Source organism: Capra hircus, chromosome 19, assembly GCF_001704415.2.
Source record: "Capra hircus breed San Clemente chromosome 19, ASM170441v1, whole genome shotgun sequence".
NCBI lineage: Eukaryota > Metazoa > Chordata > Mammalia > Artiodactyla > Bovidae > Capra > Capra hircus.
In genome coordinates, this window is record NC_030826.1 from 20133908 (window position 1) to 20154581 (window position 20674).

At 51.7% G+C, this 20674-nt stretch overlaps 2 protein-coding genes across 5 annotated transcripts in view; both read right to left on the minus strand.

The window, feature by feature from the left end:
- The window catches only part of PHF12 (PHD finger protein 12), a 38690-nt gene extending 27365 nt beyond the window's left edge, over nucleotides 1–11325 (minus strand). The window contains exons 1-2 of one of the 3 annotated variants that reach the window (XM_018064328.1): nucleotides 10622–11313; nucleotides 9792–9973 (exon numbers count right to left, since the gene is read on the minus strand). In XM_018064328.1, the coding sequence (XP_017919817.1) occupies nucleotides 9792–9973; nucleotides 10622–10687 (248 nt within the window). In that variant the 5' untranslated portion in view covers nucleotides 10688–11313. Of the gene's footprint in view, nucleotides 1–9791; nucleotides 9974–10621 lie in introns of all 3 variants that reach the window. The other 2 variants (XM_018064330.1, XM_018064331.1) reach the window with 2 other exon arrangements.
- The window catches only part of SEZ6 (seizure related 6 homolog), a 48163-nt gene continuing 41926 nt past the window's right edge, over nucleotides 14438–20674 (minus strand). The window contains exons 6-17 of one of the 2 annotated variants that reach the window (XM_018064332.1): nucleotides 19928–20096; nucleotides 19629–19795; nucleotides 18875–19069; nucleotides 18480–18618; nucleotides 18192–18388; nucleotides 17438–17632; nucleotides 16861–17052; nucleotides 16578–16775; nucleotides 16262–16300; nucleotides 15886–16003; nucleotides 15699–15801; nucleotides 14438–15534 (exon numbers count right to left, since the gene is read on the minus strand). In XM_018064332.1, the coding sequence (XP_017919821.1) occupies nucleotides 15502–15534; nucleotides 15699–15801; nucleotides 15886–16003; nucleotides 16262–16300; nucleotides 16578–16775; nucleotides 16861–17052; nucleotides 17438–17632; nucleotides 18192–18388; nucleotides 18480–18618; nucleotides 18875–19069; nucleotides 19629–19795; nucleotides 19928–20096 (1745 nt within the window). In that variant the 3' untranslated portion in view covers nucleotides 14438–15501. The remainder of the gene's footprint in view (nucleotides 15535–15698; nucleotides 15802–15885; nucleotides 16004–16261; nucleotides 16301–16577; nucleotides 16776–16860; nucleotides 17053–17437; nucleotides 17633–18191; nucleotides 18389–18479; nucleotides 18619–18874; nucleotides 19070–19628; nucleotides 19796–19927; nucleotides 20097–20674) is intronic. The other variant, XM_018064333.1, reaches the window with a different exon arrangement.

Below are 20674 nucleotides of genomic sequence, written 5' to 3' on the forward strand. Positions count from 1 at the left end.
ACCTGGAGAAGAGGATTACAAGTAGTGCAGGGCAAGGAGGAGGTGGGGCAGACCACCGACAGTTATACCAGGTGTTTGCCTCTGCTAACTTCTCTACAAGCCGAGCCCCGGTGCCACAGGACCTGATCACTGGTGTGGCTGTTCTTGCAATCCTGGCTTCTCTACAATGGAAAATGAGCTGGCTGCAAACATTTTAAAAATGGGCTTCATTCATTCACCTAATGATGGATGCTGGAGTCCACTTGTTTTAGAAAAGAGTCGATATTCTGGCCTCAACAGTCACTTTTTAATAGTCTCAGGGAACATTCCATGGGAAAGTAGAACAATTTAACTGTGTATCCCTTAAAAGTCTCCAAGGTATGGAAAACTGGGTACTGTTTTGTGGTCAAATTTCAGTGGACGACCAAGAGTAAGGAAATACCCAGATCACACTCTTCTTGTGAACACAGCTCAGGGAATCTGGAACAGTTCACATCTTACAGATACCGGGCCTAAAATTCTATAAAGGTTGGGAAAACTGAAAACAGTGTAACATCTTAGATGTAGGGAGACCAACTATTTGAAATCCAGCTAAATGTGGAGAGCAGGTTTCTACCCATGGCCCAGCTGCTCTTCCCCAGGAAGGATTTCTGCTTCATTTACTCTCCTCTGACAGGGTCTTCTTTAAAAAAAAAAAAAAAAAGGGGGAAGGAGGAGGCATAAAGCTACCATTTGGGCCGAAACAGCACAGGACTTATTCCCCTCTTCTTTGACTCTGCCGCTCGCCCCTCCCCCAGTTTCACTCAAAAACCTCAAAGCTCCCCGCCCTGCCTGGCTGAAGTAATCTCCTGGGCACGCTGTCAGACTGTGCTGTCGTGGTTTGATGCCACAGCTAAGTGCTGACTTGGGCTTCTGAAGCCTTCCAGTTATACCCCTGGTGACCTATTTAGGAGCTAAACACACTTGTCAGAGACAGCGCCGTGATTCTTCCTTTCTGCCCACTGTTCTCTCAGATGGTCCCCAACCAAAGAACAATCACCCTAAAGGCCTGAAAGTGTGCACACAAATGGTAAGACTTGTGGAAAGCTTGCATGCAGCAAGCATACAGGCCCTGGACAGGAGTTCTTTCCTGTGACTTAAATAACCAGCAGACATTTTTCTTACTTCAATGCCACAAATTGCAGCCCAAAGTCAAAGATGTCTGATATCACGGAGTCAGGTGTCAGAATTACCTTGAGTTAGATGACTGTCATCTCTGCCAGGCAAAACTGAGAGGACTACCAAGGAGGGATAAAGCAAAACACAGATAATAGAGCAAAACAATGTCAATATCAGCATCAATAAAGGTCAAAATTAGTGACAGAATTCTCCCTACATTTAAGATGGTCTTTCATAAAAATGGTAAGCAAGGTCAAGGAAAATTAAATATGGCCAACTCAGGTAGAGGACTATGAAATATTACAGGTTTAGACACATTTAATGAGATTCACGTAGTAAAATATTCACAATGTATTTTGACCAATAACTGATGATTGTTCACGGAGAAAGTTCACCGTAGAGTTTCTCCCTAGTGTTTTCAGAGCTTCGTTAAAACCAGGAATCAGGAGAACTCTGACAGTTAGTGAACATGGGAATTAAAAAGCTCCCAGCTCATCGCAGGAGCCCATGGCTGGTAGAAAGAACAGGAGCAGCTCCACACTGCCCAAATTTGTAATGCAGGGACTTTTCTAAACTCACTCAAAGTTCCATGCAGTTCATTAGCTTTTCTGCTCTGTTCTTTGCACAAATGCAGACAGGGGAACAAATACCCAGCATCCTTCTGAGGATCACAGCTGGATAAAAGCCTGTAAAATGTACTGGTGCTGCCTCGAATTTAACCTTGCTAGCAATTCTGAGGTACCCCCACTCCTGCCTGGCCTGGAGGTACAGTGATGTCTTTGGCCTATGGATAAATTCAAATCCCACAGAATCCTCTCCTGCTTTGTGCTGCGCTGTATTCAGACGTGTCCAGCTCTTTGCGACCCCATGGACTGCAGCCCTCCAGGCTCCTCTGTCCATGGGACTTCCGAGGAGAGAATACTGGAGTGGGTTGCCATTTTCTTCTCTAGCCGATCTTCCCCACCCCAGGCTCAAACCTCCATCTCTTGCATCTCCTGCATCTCCTGCACTGGCAGGTGGATCCTTTACCACTGAGCCACCTGGGAAGGCCCCTCTCCTGCTCACTTGAGTTTATTTCAAAAACAGCCTTATATAAGCCCAAAGCAGTGAGAGAGACCAACGTTAGGTTCAGGCATTAACACTCTATACCCCGTAACTAAGGCTTTTGTCCTTTCAAGACCGGGAAACATTTCCTGGGAGATACCCTGCATAATTTGTCAGAAAATAGGAGAAGGGCAAAGATTAAACACCCAAGCTACTAATACATAGGGAAAGCAAACGTAATTAGGGAGAAAGGAACGGTCACCGTGTTTGTGTTAACAAAGGTACCATCCGCTTCGAAGAACCCAGACATCATTTCTGTTACCCAACCAGTGTTTATCTTTGCACCTCTTTCATTTGTGACACCACTAAGTATTATGCAACAGTAAGCAGAGGAGATGGGTCAGTCTCCGGTTTTTAACTAGTTTAGTGAGCACTGAGTATAGGATTGCAAAAGGGAAAGGAGTGTAGTTCTTTGAACGAATGAGTCAAGTTTTTCATTACTTAGAAAATGTCATCCATCTGCAAGGTATACCTGGAATTTGCTTATTGTGAATTCAACAACAGCTGTGTGTAACGGCCAAGCCCCTCTTCACTGATGGGTCAAATCAACGATTCCTCCTTTTATCAGTGTCCAATACATCCCTCAGTGTCTTTTGCCTCCCATACAAAACTTCATCTTTAGAAAAAAGAACAAAAAAGACAAAAAAAAAAAAAAAAAAGACTTCATCTTTATTCTTATTTGTTGAGACTAGATTTAGGAAAAAAAATTAAGGCTTAAAGGATGAGGAATTTGATATCTGGAAATGGCAGGCAGGAAAAGGAGTCACCCTCTTATTCTTCTGAACTGTTCTCGAGTCATGGGAAAGGCAGTCAGCTAGCGACCTGTGCATGCGGCCTGGGCACAGTGACAAATCCGCAACACCAAAGTGCCTTTCTAAAATTTGGTCTAGGACTTGCACTGAATACAATGTCCTCCTCTTGCAGGAAACTGGCAGAGGGACAGCTGTACTCCTGTCCTGTCCCTTGGGAGGCTAGCATTATGCAGAGGTGCTCTCAGAAGTGTCACTCACTGAATGGCAATGCAGCTGGCCCACGCTGTACTTCCTAGGGGCTTTAAGTCAAAGGAAGAGCAGTGGAGGGGGGAAGACAAACTCCCCCCCCCACCCCCGCCGCTCTAATTACTTAAAACTCTGGCACTTTAAAACTAGAATGCATTTCCAGGAGCCTGTGCTGCATTATGACAGTAAATGCCATCATAACCTCAACCACAATTTTCTACCAGGTTGGCCTGCTTAGCTACACACCCAAGGAATTGCTGTTTATGCACTGGGGGTGGGACACAAAAGCTCAGAGATGGATTTTAAAACTCTTACCCAGAACCCAAAACAAACAACAATCAACTTCATCTATTTACTATTGTGCTAGCAACTTGTAGAAGAAAAAATATACCCGTTTCTGTTAGGAAGCAGGACACCCGCATTTCCAGGGTACAAAAAAAACACACCCCTCCTGGTTTCTTTTATAACCTACATAAAACTTTGAAGCAAACAGTCTCTGCGTGCTGTCTCCCTGTTTACTGCTATCTGGCTTAGATATAAAGATACATATAAACCGGTGAGGAGTTCACTGCAAGGTTCGAACCAACTTTTTGTTCTTGTTAACTGGGATCAAAAAGCTCACTAATTCGCCTATAGTTATGTCCACCCCAAGGCTGTTACCTATCAAACTGAGGTGATTAAAATCTTCCTCCTTAAACCAGGGCCCTCCATGTATGAGAAGTGCCTGTACACAGAAACTTTCTATTGTGGCTGGTGGGAGACAGGTGGCAGATTTTTTTTTTTATACATCCTCCATGGTAACTTCTAGCTTTACTTTTTTGCTAAGAGTGGTCACCCAGAAAAGCTAACATAGCAACATACCAAATCATTATAAGGTTCCCTCTACTGAGACACATCATCCTGAGTTCATGAAGAAAAATCCTTTACTTACTGTCTCAACATAGACAACATAGGCAAAGACATTAAAGTGTGCTTAAATCAACCATCTTTTACTAGGTAAGAGTAAAAATTAAAAAATAAGAAGATAGGGGGAGTGAAAAGACAACCCATAGAATGGGAGAAAACACTTGCAAATCATATATCTGACAAAGGACTTGTATCTAGAACACATAAAGAACTCTTACAACTCAATAATAAAAATACAAATAAAATCAGACAAAAGATCTGAATAGACATTTTTCCAAGAAAATATACAAATGATCAAAAAGCACACAAAAAGATGTTCAATATTGTCAGCCATCAGGCAAATGCAAATCAAAACCACAGTGAGATAGCATGTCATACCCATAGGATGGCTGTAATCAAGAAGACAAGTAATAGCTACCACTGAAAAGGATGTAGCGAAACGAGTGCTCACACAGTGCTGGTGGCAATGCAGAATGATGCAGCCACTTGGGAACATAGTCTGCCAGTTCCTCACAGGTTAAATACAAGAGTTACCGTACGACCCAGTGATTTTACTCCTGGGTATATACCTAAGAGAAATGAAAACAGATGTCCATGCGAACGCTTGCACTCAAGTATCTATAGCATGATTATTCACAAGAGCAAAAAGAAATAACCCAAATAGCCATCAACTGATGAATGGACTTAAAAAATATGGTGCGTGTGTATACATATATAAAATACAGTACTCATACACAGAATCGTTTGCAGCCATTAAAAAGAAGGAAGCACTCACAAATCTTAGAAGGGTGAACCCCGAAAACTCACTGAGCCGTCTTGAGTACCACTTGTACTTCTACTCAAGAGCTTAATAAAAAACAGTGACACAGTAGTGACTATCTGAATTCCTCTTCAGTTCAAATTAAATTTATTTGCCTTTATGATCTGGCTTTCAAAAAATTCTCTTGGAAACACACTTGATTAAGAATTTTAAAAAGACCAAGATGAATCTCACCTCCCAAGATTAAAATGAAGGCAGTACCTAAATACGACTTTTACACATTTAAACACGTTAACAAACAAACAAACATAAAAACCCCAATGCCACATAACTCATTTACAAAGGCCTCAAACAGTCCTAACGTATTAGTGGAGCCCATCTGTAAAGTACTTTGAGAGCCTTAAAGAACAGCACAAGATCGACATTTTGTGAGTAAACAACTCATCCCAAAACTATTGTCCTTATATTTTTATTTACTTTTTTTATCCTTATATTTTTAAACAGTGTTTATCTGTTATCTTTGAACTACACCACTCATTTCATTAGAATTGGCCCTTGAGCCCCACGTTAAGTTTACAAAACCTTTGGTAAAAATAAATGAAATAAATCTAAAAAAAAGTAAAGTTCACAAAGCATGCACATTGAAATTGAGTTAAAGTTAAATGTTAGTGGAACCTCGATGTCTGAGTGGATCATTTAAAAATACCACACATCCAGATTCCAACACAACACAGCAAATGCAAAAATAAATAAAATAAACATAAAATCAAATTAGGGTTGTTTTTTAAAGAAATCTTTTAGCTGCTCTGCACAGTATGTGGGATCTTAGTTCCTCCACCAGGGATTGAACCACATCCCCTGCAGGGGAAGCAATATTAAGCACTGGATCTCCAGGGATGTCCCAGGTTTGTTTACTGTTGAATCATTTTACTCTGAGGGGGCAGAACGGAGGGAGTTCAGATGCTGTCATCTCCAGTTCTTCAGTGCCAGGCTTCTGAGCACTCAGAATGTCAGAAACAAAAGATTTGTAAGATAACACTAAAATAAACGTATTTTAATTCACCACTTGCTTGATACTATTCTAATGACAACAAAAGCAGAAAAATCACCTCCTCAGAAGTTCAAACAGTATATAGGTTTTCTACAAGGCAGTTTTCTACTGTGTGTGAAACCTTTCTTGTTATGACTCACTGAAAATTAAATATGCAAAACTCCAAGCTGAGCTTAGTTTTGCCTGTGCACAGAGACCTTTTTACTCTCATTCTTCGAAAACCTCGTTTTGGATCTTGCTGCCAACACCAGAGAGAGGAAAGCCGGCCAACAATTCCAAATATAACATGCGGAGGCAAATGCTACAGAAATCTGTCTGACGGGAAGCGACCATGCTGAGGTCTGCGAGGGAGATGCACTTCCAACCAGACCGTTCTGGTCCCTCAGACTGTCTGCAGCAAAATGCAATCAGAAGGAACTATTTAGGTTCCAGTCAGCCTCACTAGTGATGCCCTATGGTACTCACTTTGCTCCTGAGAACAATCCCATCCATCTCAAACAGAAAGATGGGTCAGCTGCAACTAGAGCTCTAATTTTTCTTTTTTTAAAGGCTAATTTTTAGGGACCAGTCCATGGAGATCAGTATTTTCAGAAAGCTCAACAATTATGATAAAGGTCAGGTTCATCAGCGAACACTTGAAAACATCTCTTTCTAGTTCTCTAGGGCAAATTTAGTAATCCTTACCACCACTCTGAATAACTGATAAACCAGTTAAACTTGGATAAAATGGATTACCCTATTACTTAAACAAATATGAAGACATCAGCTCCTCAAGTTCAATTCTTCAGTGAGTCCAGGATTCTGAGCACAGGACAATCCATTCCCTCACCTAGAAGGTTATCAGAGAAAACCCAGAAACAGGGCTCCCGGTCTAATTGGGAAGAAAGGTTCCTCATACACAGCACTGGCCCCTGAGAAAAGACAATTAAAACAGCTTATTGGACCAGTCAATTCCTCCAGTAGGTTATCTTAGAAAAATCCCCTGTGGTTATGGCCATGTCACTAAGTCCAGCAGGTGAAGTTTGCTTAAAATCACTTCTGGAGCATTTTACTAGATCCTGTTCACGGTGAGATAAGCTGGTCAGGCACCCCAGAGACTATAAGAGGACTTGTCTCCCGGGGCTTTGAATGGAGACCTACAGCAGCACTGCGATTACGACCTACAGAGCTTGCAAAACTCCATCTTCACTTCTGTACATTCTGTACAAGAGGAAAATCATCATTACTATGCTTATGTAAATAATCCAGTCTTAGCCAGTTAAAAAGGGAAGCAAGAGAGAACAGACACACCTCCTAAACTCACTCTCACATGACACGAGTAAGTGATAATGGGACAAATTACCGAGCACCATCAGGAATCAAAAATTTCTGACACTATTAACTGCTTGACCTAACTACTCTGGTTGAAACAGTTAAAGAAATACTTCTCCTGGGCTAGAAAGAGTGTGGGGAAGCAGTAAAGTGGGATAAACCTCACTTTGAAAGAAGGCTTCCTGCCTTTGTACCAGTATCTACAATGTTTTGTGATTTTTGTAACTACTCAGATACATCAATGTTACATTCAGTACTGGCATCTTCAAAGAGGGAACTGGAGATGTGAAACAAGGGCTGTCTCATTTAGTAGGATTCTCAAATCTCTGATTACCAGTTTCCATTCATGGTCTTAAAAAAAAAAAAGTAGTCAATGAAATGCACAGTCTGAATCTCAAAAAGACAGAAGGAAAAGCACCTCCCTCTCTCCTACCAGCTAAAGTAGAACTGTTAATTGTTACAACTTGACAAGACTTGGACTCATCTAGTGCAAAGATTCAGGAGTTAGGTTTTAGAGTTTAAAAGCCCAATCTTGGCAAAACTGCACACTTTCCCCCTGCCTGAGGTTTTTAATAAACAATTTTAGCTTGATTAAACAAATGATAATAAAGAGCTTACAAAAGTCTCACTCAATATGGGAATCACCCTTCTTCGTTAACATTCACTTCATTCTAGAGGTAAAACATTAACCCATGTTTTAAATCAAGGAGTCTACAATTCACTCTTAGTATGTATCAAACACAATCACAACACAAACAAAAGCAATAGGGAATAACTGGTAAGCAACACACCACCACCCAGTACAAATCTCTTCTGTGCTCAACAACAGCACAGGAAATGTGACAGGAGATAGCTTACACCTTATAGGAAGCAAAGGCTAAAAACCACAGACCCTTCCTGCTGGCCTTAGTCACTAAGCAATAAAAATTTCAAAGCCATCAGCAAAGATCCCTCCATGATAATCATTTTTGTCTCTGCAACATTACAAGCCAAGATGGGGTGCTCTCCTGGACAAAGGAATTTTGGGAATGGTAATGGGAGCTTCCTACAAAACTTCTGACCACAGACTTAATTTGCCCAGTATCACTCATCTGTCTAATAAGTGTTCCCAAACCTGCAATTAGTACAAATACACAATAGGCACTATTTCACCAACCTAGGGGCGGAATGTGAATGGAACTGTGTAGAGAGCTTAAGGAAAACCTCATTGTATGGTATTTTTTTTTAAAGAGAAGGTTAAAAATGGCAATATCAAAAACGGGTGGGAACAAACGCAACAGCCCCTCTTTCCCGCTCTCTCCCCAGCCATCTCCTCTCGCAAACATCTGCCTCAGTCAACTGTTGCTGAACAGAGCAAGAACCATCCGAACAAGAATTGATCGGGGTCCTGGCGCAGATGTGGGATTTTTGAGGAAGGCCGAGGTGACTTCTCCAGGCAGGAGCTGGAGTTTACACTCTTCTTGGTCGGATTGTTCTGGGCTGAGCTGGTGAGGAGGATCAAGCAGCGGGCGACTAACCCCGGTCCCTCCCTCCCTCTACGGTCTCTCCCCTCCCCTTGCGTTCAGTAAGTGGGGGGGAGAAAAAGTGCCCGGCTTTCCAGCTCTCCGCTCCTTAAAAATGCCCTCGCGGAGCCAGCGCACACAGAACCCCGGCAGCAAAGAATTTTGCAGAGAAGGGTTCGCCGATCCGGAGCGGAGCAGTGAAATCGGCGCCCAAGGGCAATTTTAATTGTCTAACCCGGCTCGATTTCCTAAGAGGCGGCAGCGCGGGGAGGGGAGGGAAGAGGCAGGCAGCTCCGACAGGCAACAGGGGCAAGCGGCGGGAGAGAAAGGGGACCCCAGCGGCAGGACCCCAGCTCCGGCCCCCGACGAGCTTCCGCCGAAAGGACTCCGAGGTTACCCCCACCGTTCCCCGGGAGACGTCTGCAAATCATATATGCAGCCAAAATGGCGCTGAGAATAAAAATATAATTTAAAGGCGGGTCGCCATATTGTAAACAGAGAAGCAGAGCACAGACGGACTCAGAGACACCCTCCATGATTTCTTCCATGGCCGGGAGCGCCCGGGTGCCGGGTCCCTCAGGCCTGGACCAGGGCAGCTCCTGCGGCAGAGGGCTCCCGCGCACCCACCCCGAGGACAGCCCATCCCGGCAGGAGCCCGAGGGCGGCGGGCGGACGCGCGGGCGGCGAGCGGCGCAGGGCCCGGAGCTCCTCCCCTTCCTCCCCCGCCACCGCCGGCCGTGCCCCACCGGGTCCGTCCCGGCTCCCCAGCGACTTCCAATCCCAGATGAGGCACTCCGCACTCCTCCCCACCCCCACCTCGGGGTCCGGACCTACGGCTGCTCCTCCCCCTCAAACGGCCGGATCCGGGCCGCACCTGGGGGCGGGGAGGCGCTCGCCCCAGCGGCTGCAGAGAGCTAGCGGCTGCAAGCGCCCGTTATCTCGGCCAGCAGGGGTAGGCCGGGTGAAGGAATGTGCCGGGAAGGGTCCGCCAAGGGGCTCCGGAGGGGGTCCCCAGACCTTACCAGCACTGGAGATGGAAGGCGGCCGGGCAGTGGTCACAGCACAGGAGGTCCCCACCTTCTTTGCAGCTATCGCAGCTGTCGTGGTTGGTGGCCCTGCCGCTTCTCCGGGGCTCCTTCTCAGGCTTCCGACTCCGCTTTTCGGCCTCGTCCGTCTTGGGGGGAGCCAGCAGAGCTTGGATTTGCTGCACACACATACAAATGGCGTGTGTGCACACTCGGAGCTCCCGGGCGGTCCGTCGCCCCCCCGGCGCGGCTTCTCCGTCACCCACCCCTCTCCCCCCTTTTGTCCTTCTTCCTCCCATTCAGGCTGCTCCCAGAACCTCTTAGCCCCCGGAACCAGGGGGAGGCCACCCTAACCGCGTTCCTGCCGCACAACAACGAGCACCGCTTCTTCCAAATGGGGAGGATCAGAGTAGGGGGATGGGGAGAGGGTGCGCGGTTCCCTTCTCGCCACTTCCTTGTATGGACAGTGGGGGACTCCAAAGCCAGGCTCGGGAAGGGCCTGAAGCCCGGTACCCGGACGTGCTGGGGGAAGCACAAAGGGGCCGACAAGAAGGGGGTGGGGAGGCCCGCCGGTGCAAAGAGATGGAGTGGGTTGGCGCTTCGGGAGAGCGAATCGAGGTCGGCGGGTAGGTGAAACTGCTGCAAACGTCCTCGGCGGCTGAGCTCAGCCCCCCGAGTTGCAAAGATGGGAGGGAGAGTCTCGGTGAGGAAGAGCCCCCCCCTCCCCCGGCCCTCTTGCGCTGCGAGCTCAGGGCCGGCTTTGTGGGGTGGAGGGCGGAGGTTCCCTCCCGTCGCTGGGGGAAGGGGATGAGGTGGGCCACTCTTACCTCCATCAGCCCCCCCGACGTGTCCAAGTCGTACACGATCGTCTTGGTCTCCATTTTCTCCCACATTCATCCACCTCCCGGGCTGGGCGCTCTCTGCTCCGGCCCCCCCAACCCCGGGGGGAGGGGGGAAGCGGGGGGAGGGGGCGCTCCTGACCCCGGCCCTTCTTCTTTTTTCCAAACACGGGTCCCGACTTCCTCGCCCTGGCTCCCCCCCACCCCCCGGCCCCCAGTCCCCGGGACGGCAGCGTCCTCCCCACGGGCCGTGAGGGGGGAGCGGCCCCTCAGCCCCGGCCCGGCGGCTGGCTGCACGGTGGGTCCCGGCTCGGGGGGGGGTCAGGCCTCGGCGGGGCCTAGTCCCACAGGCTAGAGCCGGCGCTGGCGACCGCTGGTCCGGCCGGGAAGGCTGGCGGGCGCTGCCATCCCGGGGTTGGGGGGATCGGAGGTGGGGGGGTGAGAGGTTAGGTGAGGTTGTGGTACGTGAGGTGACTGCGGGGAGGGTGATGGGGGGTGGTCCCCGGGCTCCGCCTCTCGCCGCCGCCGCCGTCTGCGTCCCGGCTGCCGCGCACTTGGCGCAAACTTACCGCGAGCGCCCGCAAAGCCACCCGCGCAGGCGCCCCGGGATCGCCGCTCGCCGCGCGCAACCGCAGTGACAGCCGGCGGCCGGGCTCCCGCGCAGCCGCAGAGAGGGGGCACCCCCCGGCGCGCAGCCGCGCTGGCATTCGTCTGGAGCGCCGATGCCCCGCCTTTCAGCCCTGCGCCAGCGTACTGTGAGGATAGGGCGGGACTTGCGGTCTCGCGCAGGCGCTTGGGAAAGCTCCGAAGGGTCACGGCGCAGCCGCACGAGCACCAGGGCTCTTCATCCATTGGTGTTTGAGTGTAGACCGAGAGGACTCTAGTCTCGCGCAGGCGTGTTGCGGATGCTCCCCTCCCGCCCCACAATAACACGGCCGACGCCGGCGCAGGCGTATTGTCACCAGAAGGCCCTAACAAGAATGCTTCTCCTTTCGCCATTTTGGTAGTGGGTTATAGACTACTATGCCCTTGGAGTCCTCAGGAGCGAACAGAAAGAAGCAAAGTGTGGTGTTGGCTGGTGCTGGTAGGCTGTCGGTGACAGCATGTCCTCCTAGGGATGTTGTACTGGACTGTTTGGGTCCAGCGTCAGGTGTGGCTGGACCAGGCGCCATATTGGTAAAGAGAAAAAGAAAAGCCATCGCGACGGAAAACGATGGTTTTGGTGTCGGGTTGGGTGGCTTCTGTTCTCTCTTCCCTCCCGCTCCCAGCAGTAAATTTTAGCCTGAGCATCCCTGCCTTTCGTAGCGATGGCACCGTGGAGGTCTGCCTGCCCGACACCACCCTCTTTTGATTACTGTCTCTGAAAACTGCCCTCCAAGAGGAAACCAAAGGCTAAGAGTTTGTAATGCTGACAACGCCCAGCTACCTGCCTTCAGTGGACTTCAGCTCCCAGTTTGCAACGCGCCGAGGTCCAAAGGGCGAAGGTAGAGCATTGCACCCTGGGAGCAAGAATCGCGATGGGTCTGGTGGATTCTGGGAGCCGTAGTTTCGTGTGCGTGCGATGCAGTGTAATGTAGGATGGACGCGGGGAAGAGCGAGATACCTTTCAGAGCTGCCGCTGTATGCTGGGATTTGTAGTCTGAAGGTCTCACCTCGGACTCTGGGCAGGGCTTCACGCTCTCCACCACGCCTGTCCCTCCCTTTGGTGCCATCTACGAAGATGGCCAGTTGCCTCTGCCTGACTGTAGATGAAGCGGTGGAGGAGGGAGGGGCATCATTGCGCCTGATACGAGGTGTTTAGTTGGCATTGTTACCAGGTAGCTGTGTCCTGGCTCACTTTTGATATTAAGGTATCTTTAGCATTCTCAGAAACCTAAAACTGGAAAGGGCTTAAAACCTAAAACCATCTGTATTAACCTCTTCATATCCCGATGCATAGAGAAGAGTAGTGATTGCCTAGTTCACATAGTGAATTTATGGCAGACCTAAGAATGAGACGTATTTTTTTAATTCCCAGGCTAGGATACTGTCTAACTGCCTGAACGGCGTTGCTGCTTTGGGGTGGGGGATAGTAAGGAGGATGAGTCTGATAGGGTGAGGTCGTGGGTGTGCGGTCTTAGGTTTCTGTTCTTCTGACTTTCCTAATGGTCCGGTTGGTGCCTGGGAAAAATAATAAAGTCCTGGGCCTTATTGATCAAGCAGGGGAATTGTCATGTAGATCGGCCCTCTCTACCCTCTACCAGCTTCAGCAAACAAGAAATCTTAGTGGCTCTGGGACAGAGAGAGAAGGGCTGAGCTAGAAGTATAGAAGTGGCTGGACCTTATGTCTTCTTAGGCAGTATTTCATGCTACAGATGCTCAGAAGTGGGTATATCATGTACCCTCTCCTACTGGCTTTCTTCCTACAGCTCAGGGCCCAACCATGCTGCTGTGTCAGCCTGAAGGTATTATGGGGCAGATAAGTAAGTCACTGGCACATGCCTAAAGAGCAAGGCTTTGCTTTGATCAACACCGTCACTGCAGTTGAGAACAGACATAGGCATTAATGGGTTAATGAGGGAAATAATACTTGGCTCTGTTGACAAGTACCAGGGTAACTAATCACTCCACACACCTTCCTCTCAGAACTTGGAGGGTGAGGTCAGCCCAGTGGGGCTAGCAGTTGGTGCCACCTTGGAGAGCTCCAGCCCTGGATGTGCCAGGGGGATTGAGGAGAGCAGGTGGGATACACATGCGTTTGGAAGTGACCTCTTGTGGCTAATGTAGGCACTGCATTCTGCATGGGCTGGAGCCTCTCCATCCAAGGTGGCTTGTGGTAGAACCAGGAGGTGGCCAGCCACAAGTGATCCAAGATCTCCGTGTTGGATAACTTTAGAAGTTCTGGTTGCTGCTACCATTTCTGTCTTCTGGCTTCTGAGTGCCCACGACTCCCTGTTGCCTTCCTTCTGCTCTTATTCTGGAGAGCAGCCTTGCAGAGCACACCTCTAAGCATGAATGTGTGTGATGCAGACCAAGCCTGGCTAAACACATCCCAGGAGATTCTGGGGGCCATAGGGAAGGGGCATAGATGCTGGGAGGGACCAAACAAGGCAAACTTAAGCACATCCTCTTCAGTCATCTCTTTCTGGAGTCCATGGACACAGCTTTTGTTAAATTAGAAGCTAAGCCTTCTAGGCTGCATTGCCTTCGCACTGGACAGTCTGGATGTTCTCTGAGGCCAAGACAGACCAGAGCCTCATGTTCAGGGACTCAGTCTCTGATTCCTATTCCAGTTTCCTAAACCTTGCTAGCTGGAACGAAGTCAAGGAAGAGAGGCGTCAGGTTTTCTGGGCTTTTCAGCAATACGATGGGTTTGACGACAGACTTAGGACTATGCCAGGCTTTGGTTCTGGACCTAGCCAAGAGGGGAAGTGAAGCACTGGGATGGCCGAGCATTTCAGTTTCTGGGTTCCCACACCCCTGTGGCACCAACCTTGGGGCCTCTCACTTCACATGCCAGCTGTCACATCTTGTTGGGACAGTAGTCCCTGAAGCACTGGCATGTGGCTACTTTTTGTTTTCGTTTGACTGCACATGGGGCTTGTAGGATCTTAGTTCCCTGAGCAAGGATTGAACCCAGGCTGTCCAGTGAAAGTGCTGAACCCCAAGCACTGGAACCCCCAGGGAATTCCCATGACTGGTTTTTGATAACGTCTGGAGATGATCAGTTGGTAGGTTTAGCATGCCTTCTGGCCCTCAAGTCCACATCCCATTTGTCTCCCACCTCCCTTCCCTCCAAGAAAGCACCATCCACCAGGCCATTGCTTGTTTGTTTGTTTGTTTTTTTTCCAAAAACACCATTTTAATGGAAACAACAGAAATAGAAGATTGTTCTCTGACTGGAGCCCAGACCCCATATAATACATTACATGTACAAAGTAGCCTGCAGCCAACTCCTGGGCCTCTCCCTGGGATGCTTTGACCCTCTGTTCCATGCCAAATTCCTGCACCCGTGGACCTCTGCGCATCTTCAGAATATGCCTGCCACTCCCCTTATCCCAAAACACAGTGGCCAGGAGGGAAGCCTGACAGGTTACTGGGGTTGGAGGAGGGGAAGGTGGGCAAGAGGGTGTTTTTCATAGCCAGACTGACGTCAGGGGAGAGTCTCCCTCTCTTGGGGTGTAGGGCCACCAGGGGAGCAGTGGGGGGTGTCCTGCTTTGGTGTGGCACATGAGTGGTGTGGCCTAGGGAAGCCCAACCTGAGCCTGGGGTAGAGTCCCTAAACCCCTTAAGATCCATAGTGTTATTGCCTCTGCCAGGAAGGGGCAGGAGGCAGAACTGACCATTCCTAGGGCCTTAGAGAAAGACTAGAGATCTCCCTCGGGAACTGGTGTCAGCATGCCAGGACTACTCAGAGGTCACTGTTGAGAGAAGTGTTGGCCACTAGCAGCGGCCCTGTGAGCAGCACCCTGGCACACTTTCCGCCACTGTCATGTCAGGGCTGCTGCATGCCAGGGCTGGAGGGTGGTCACGTGGAGGGAGGTACTCTGCCCTGCCTGAATTCCAGCCCAGAGGTCCCAGGCCTGAGAGTGGGTCAGGAGAATGCTGGTTCTTGGTGCATGTGCTCCAGCTGTGTTTGGTCTGGAGGCAGATGCCCCTGACTTGGACCCAAGGAAGGGCCCTAAGGGGGCAGTGGTCCCAAGAGAATAGGCCCCGGTGGGTATTGCAGGCGGGATGTGCACAACTTCTTGAGGGACTGGCGGCATCTCTTCCCAGGTGGTATGTACAGGAGGTGGAGGGCAAGGGAGCAGGAAGCTGGGAGCTCTGCTGCTGGACTGGGATGCAGGGCGGAGCCGGCTTCCCCAGGCCACCCCACCTAGATGGAGACTTCATATTCTCTCGTCTCCTGCAAAGGAAAGAGACTTCTGGGAGTTGGAAACTTGTCAAAGGCCTGCTAGTCCACAATCCACCTTCCCGAGGAAAACAGAAAGAGTGAAAGGGCTTGGCAGGACCCGCAGGGGTACCTGGCCAAGGGAACACAGAATTGGGTCCTGACTGGGGTGTCGAGCCTGGCCTCGGTACTTACTCCAGTCTCGTAAGTTGGATTATCAAACGCTGACTCCACAGTGATGCGGTCATAAGGGCGGGGTCGTGTCCGGGGCAGCTGCAGGGGGCTGTTCCCCTGGAGCCTGTGCAGCAGAGAGGCCTAGGAGTCAGGAGTGCTGGGCGGGAGTGAGTCAGGGGTGCAGGGCAGGCAGGGAAGCCGGACTCACCTGCAGAAGTAGAGGTACACGCCTCCCACCAAGAGCGCCATCGCCACCAGCGGCAAGAAGATGGCAGCTGCGAGGTGAGCAGCATCCAGTGTGTTGGAGGCAGCTGGCACCTTGGCAACTGAAAGCATAGAGGATGGGGCTGGGGCAGAGGGCCCTGTTGCCTGAGTCCCATATCCCCTCGCCTCTGCCCAGGGGCAGCCAGCCGCCAGCTCCCTCTAGCTGGCTGGGGGCGGGGGAAGGGGCTTTTTGCCCCCTGTTAGTCCCAGATCTCTCTCTTTCTCTGCCCTCCCTCCTTGGGGAGCCCACAGCCTGGAAGCTGTGAGAACAAGGGGCAGGGAGATTATTTCCCTGACCCTCGAGGAGGTTGGGGGCTCACCATCCAGGCTGCGGCCGCTGTAGAAGCCGTCCAGAGAGGCTAGAATAAGAGGGGAGGGCCAAGGGCAGTGGGTGAGCCCAAAGAGCCAGACCACAAAGGCAGGGAGTGGGCTGGTCATGGGGAGGAATTTGTCCAAGGGGAGCCCACCCCAGAGTTTGTCACCAGGTCAAAAGGATCTGGCAGACACCCGAGAAACCAAGAATAACATAAGAGGTGGGGGTACGTGGGCAGGGGGTTTTGGTTCTCGGCCTCTGACATCTTTGCCAGGGCAGCCCCGTGGGCCAGGCAGAGGTTCAGCAGATGGTAGGACACTCACCAGCCCTACAGATGGGTGGGGGGTCACTCCAATGTGAGGGGTGTCCGGGCACACACTTGATGCTGGCCTGGCCCTTCAGCACATAGCCAGGGGCACACGAGAAGTGGACAGTAGCCCCCGCTGGGTGCAGCCGCTTCTCGGGACTGCGGGCACCATTCTCGGGGGCGCTGAGGCCATGGCACGGTTTGAGCTGTTCCACTGCAAAACAGGCAGGGCCCAGTGAGGGTGCCAGGCCTCTAGCCGCAAGAGGCAGCATCCTCCCACCTCCCCGTCTGACACTCACGGAGACATTTGGGGGCCCGGTCGCTCCACTTGGGGCTGCTGGCTTGGCGGTCATGGCAGGTGAGTAGGGCACTACCCGTCAGCACAAAACCCTGGTCACAGATATACTGCACGGTGGCCCCCACGGGGAACTTGGGGCTCGATATGAGGCGTCGGCTGTGTTCCACGTCCCCAGGGTCACGACAGGAAGTCACTGAGGGTAGGGAGTGACAGAGGGAAGTGGCCCAAGTAGAACTCAACAAAAACCAGTGCATGCTGGCTTTGTTCTAAGCCTGCCAACATCTTCACAGCACGGGGCTCCACCCCTGTTTATCTGCCCCTACTATTGTGCTGGTGTTCTCTCTCCATTTGCCCCCCTCCCCATTCATCAGAATCAACAAACATTGATGGGCCACATACCAGGAATGGAAAACTTGGAGTACTTGGTGGATAACCCTGTGAGAAGGTATGATCCCACTTTACAGCTGAGGCAACCGAGGCTATGACTACCAGCTAATAACAGCTAGAGTCTGGATTAGAAACCGGGAGAGAGGCTTGTAGGTTGCACTGGGGACAGCGTGGGGAACAGGTGCACTCACCTCTCTGGCATGAGGGCAGGTCCTCACTCCAGGTGAGGTCCCACTGGCACATGAGGACACTGGAGCCCACCACCTGGTAGCCAGGGTAGCACTGGTAGGTGACGACGGTGCCATGCACCAGCTCAGGCTGCGACGGGCTCTTCCACCCATTGGGGATTTCGGGTAGCTCCGGACAGGTGTCATTACGGGGCACCTCTGGGGGCAGCAAGATGCAGGCGCTCAGCAGCACCCAAGGGAGACTGTTCTAGCTTCCCTCCCCTCGAGGGCACTCCAGTTCCTGCCAACTCATCCAGGCCTGGCCTGGCCTGGGCAGGCTCAGCGATCATGCCTTCCTGCTCAGGGATTCCTTCTTGCCTGTCTCCTAGATTCCAGGGTTGTCACCTAAGCTTTGGCCTTACTTCCCAAGCACGTTGGCCAATTCCTTAGCCCTGAGAGAGGGGCCAGGTAGGGTGGGGAAAACTGTCATTTCAATGAAGGCCTTTCCTCAGTTCCCTGTTTCTGTCAGGAAGTTCTTTCCTGCTGTCTACCCAGTTTAGCAGAGGCTTGCTTCCTCTCACTGGGCCCTCAGGGGAGATGGAGAATAAGATTAGGTTCCCAAAGGTGATGCCTGGAATGTCCCAGCTTCCCCCAATCAGATAAGAGCACTCAGACTCCTCACCTCCCTGGCTTTTCTGACTTGCCTAGGCTGGGGGTCTGCACCTGGCATCGCTTCTACCTCCCCAACCCCAGCAGGGCAGGGCAGGAGCAAGCTCACCAAAGAAGTGGATGACGAAGCCCTGCTGGTAGCCGAGCACTGAGGCCCCAGGGTCCGACTGGAACTGAATGGTGACATCAGCCATGGAGGTAAAGAGCTTGAAGTGGCCCCGGGGCCCAGAGTACTGGCCCAGGACCCGAGCTGTCAGGTCGTCCCCGTCATAGAAGGTCAGCACGTCGCCCGTGCCTATGCGTAGCCTGTGGAGGGGAACCGTCAGGCAGGGCGGGCTGGCTGACAGAGGGCCCCAGATCCCGGGAGGTGGCTTGACAGAGCCCAGCGGGCACTCACACTCGGACGTCCAGCATGATGCGCTTGTCTTCCTCCACATGCACACCCCAGATGCAGTCCTGCCCACGGCCGTACGGCTCTGGCCAGTTGGGGGAGAGCACCACGCCGGCCGAGTCTGTGGTCTCCCCACTGCACACGGCTGGAAGGCAGGGGAACCGCATCCCCTTGGCGTTCCACTCCCCCATCCCACCCCCAGCCAGTGCCATGTCCTGGGGCTGCCTCCTGTCCACAGGAGTGCCTGCCCACTGCTGGGACCCCCCACCTCCTCCTCGGGGCGGGGGGAAGCTTCAGTCACATGTGTCACCAGGCCCCGTGGTCCCAGGTCCTGTGGCCAGCTCCCTCGTGTCAACCCTGCTCCCTGCTCCCAGCAGGCCTAGCCCCTGATGCGTACTGACCTCGGCAGGCGGGCTCTGTCTCATTCCACTGGGGGTCGTGGGGGTCCACGCACTCAATGATGATGGAGCCCTGCTCCAGAGTGTAGCCGGGGTCGCAGCTGAACTCCACGGTGGTCCCCACAGGGTAAGAGGGTGCGCTGCTGCTGAAGTTGCCGTATTTGACAAAGGGCTCGTAGCAATGGCCTTGCTGGAAGGCTGCAAACCACAGGACCCAGCCCAGCTCAGCACGACTGGGGCAAACATGGGGCAGTCGTCCTACTTCCATCCCCAGGGCCTTTCTCTTCCTGACAACTGATGTGTGTCTGGGTTTGGAGCAGGGGGCGGAGCAGCCCAGAGCATGTATCCTCAGGAGGCCATCACCATTGTGTCAGTGCTGAGTTTGTGCTTAGTACACAGAAGGCGCTCAATACATGTTTGGTTTTTCTTAATAAATGAATGAACACATGCATGCATGAGCGGTGCTAGAGTGTGTCCTGCAGCAGTTCTTCCGTAAGAGTGGGGGTTATTTTTATTCTTCAAACTCTAGAGAACTGATTCTCTTGGACCAGAGGGCCTGGGTCTTGGCAGGGGTCTCCTGCAAAGATGGAGCAGAATCCTGGATTTCAGGGGATGAGTAAGGAGAGAGGATCTGGGTGGCAGGTGAGCAAGGGGCCAGTTGGAAGGAGTGATGAGGGAATCGAGGCAGAGAGGGAGCGTGTGAGAAGAGACCCTGGGCTGGAGACCCCCACCCCTGGTTAGGCCCCAGCAGGCTCACCCTCGTAGCGCAGGGCCATGCCAGCAGCCACCCCACTGCTGTCAGTACTGAGCTCCACGAAGAAGTGTCGGCCGGAGCTGAGCAGGCCCTCAATGGGCAGGTACTCGACCTCGTAGGAATCATACACGGGTGGGGCCTCCACGTTGTCCCCATTACGGATGATGAGCCTGGGCCACAAGAGAGGCAGTTGCGTGGCTGGTCGCTGAGTTGGGTGGGGTGAGGCCCCAGGCTTGGGTACCATCCCTCAGGCAGGGTACTACCAGGCCAGGCACTATGATCCCACCAGGACACCCCCTCACCTGTCGTCATCCTCAGCCAGGGAAACCTTCTCAAAGTGCAGGTGCAACCGCTGGCCCTCGGGAGCCTCAAGCAGCCAGTGGCAGGTGATGTTGTTGCTGTAGTTGCCCGGGAAGCCGGGCGAGACGATGCGGCCGGTGGTGGCGTTGCGGATCACTCCACCGCAGGCAGCTGTGAAACGGGCCGCACTGTGGGCTGGCCCCCGGCTGGATCCTAGATGGCCTATCAAGCCTCCCCGCCCATCCCTGCTCCATGCCTTCTGCCAGGGGCAGCAGGGAGCTTGCCTTCATGGCTCTGGAGGTCAATCCTTTGCCCCTGTGACCCTGTGGCTTCAGGCAGCCAACCTCCTAACCTTTCAAACCTCCAGGACCATTCATGTGCAACTCCCTTGACTAGGGAATCTGAGGCTGCCTAGCCACGTGGCCCTGGGTGAGTCACCTTTCCTCACTGCTGACTTCTCAGGGAGGCCCTCCCTGATTCCTCCTCCCAGGTGAACTTTATTCCCCTTCCCAGGGCTCCAACCTTCTTGAATATATTTGCTGCCTCTGTCTCAGACCATCTTCCTAAACCAGTTAGTTTTGGATATGTCCCTTAACTAGGCCCTCCAGGGCAGGGGCCAGGTCTTTTCAAACCAGACACAGAGTTGGTATTCAATATTTTTTTGGATAAAATGAATGGATGACTATAAAGAAGAGAGTAGGACTAGCTCAGGGATGCCAAACACCTGGTGGCCATGCCCTTCACCTCCA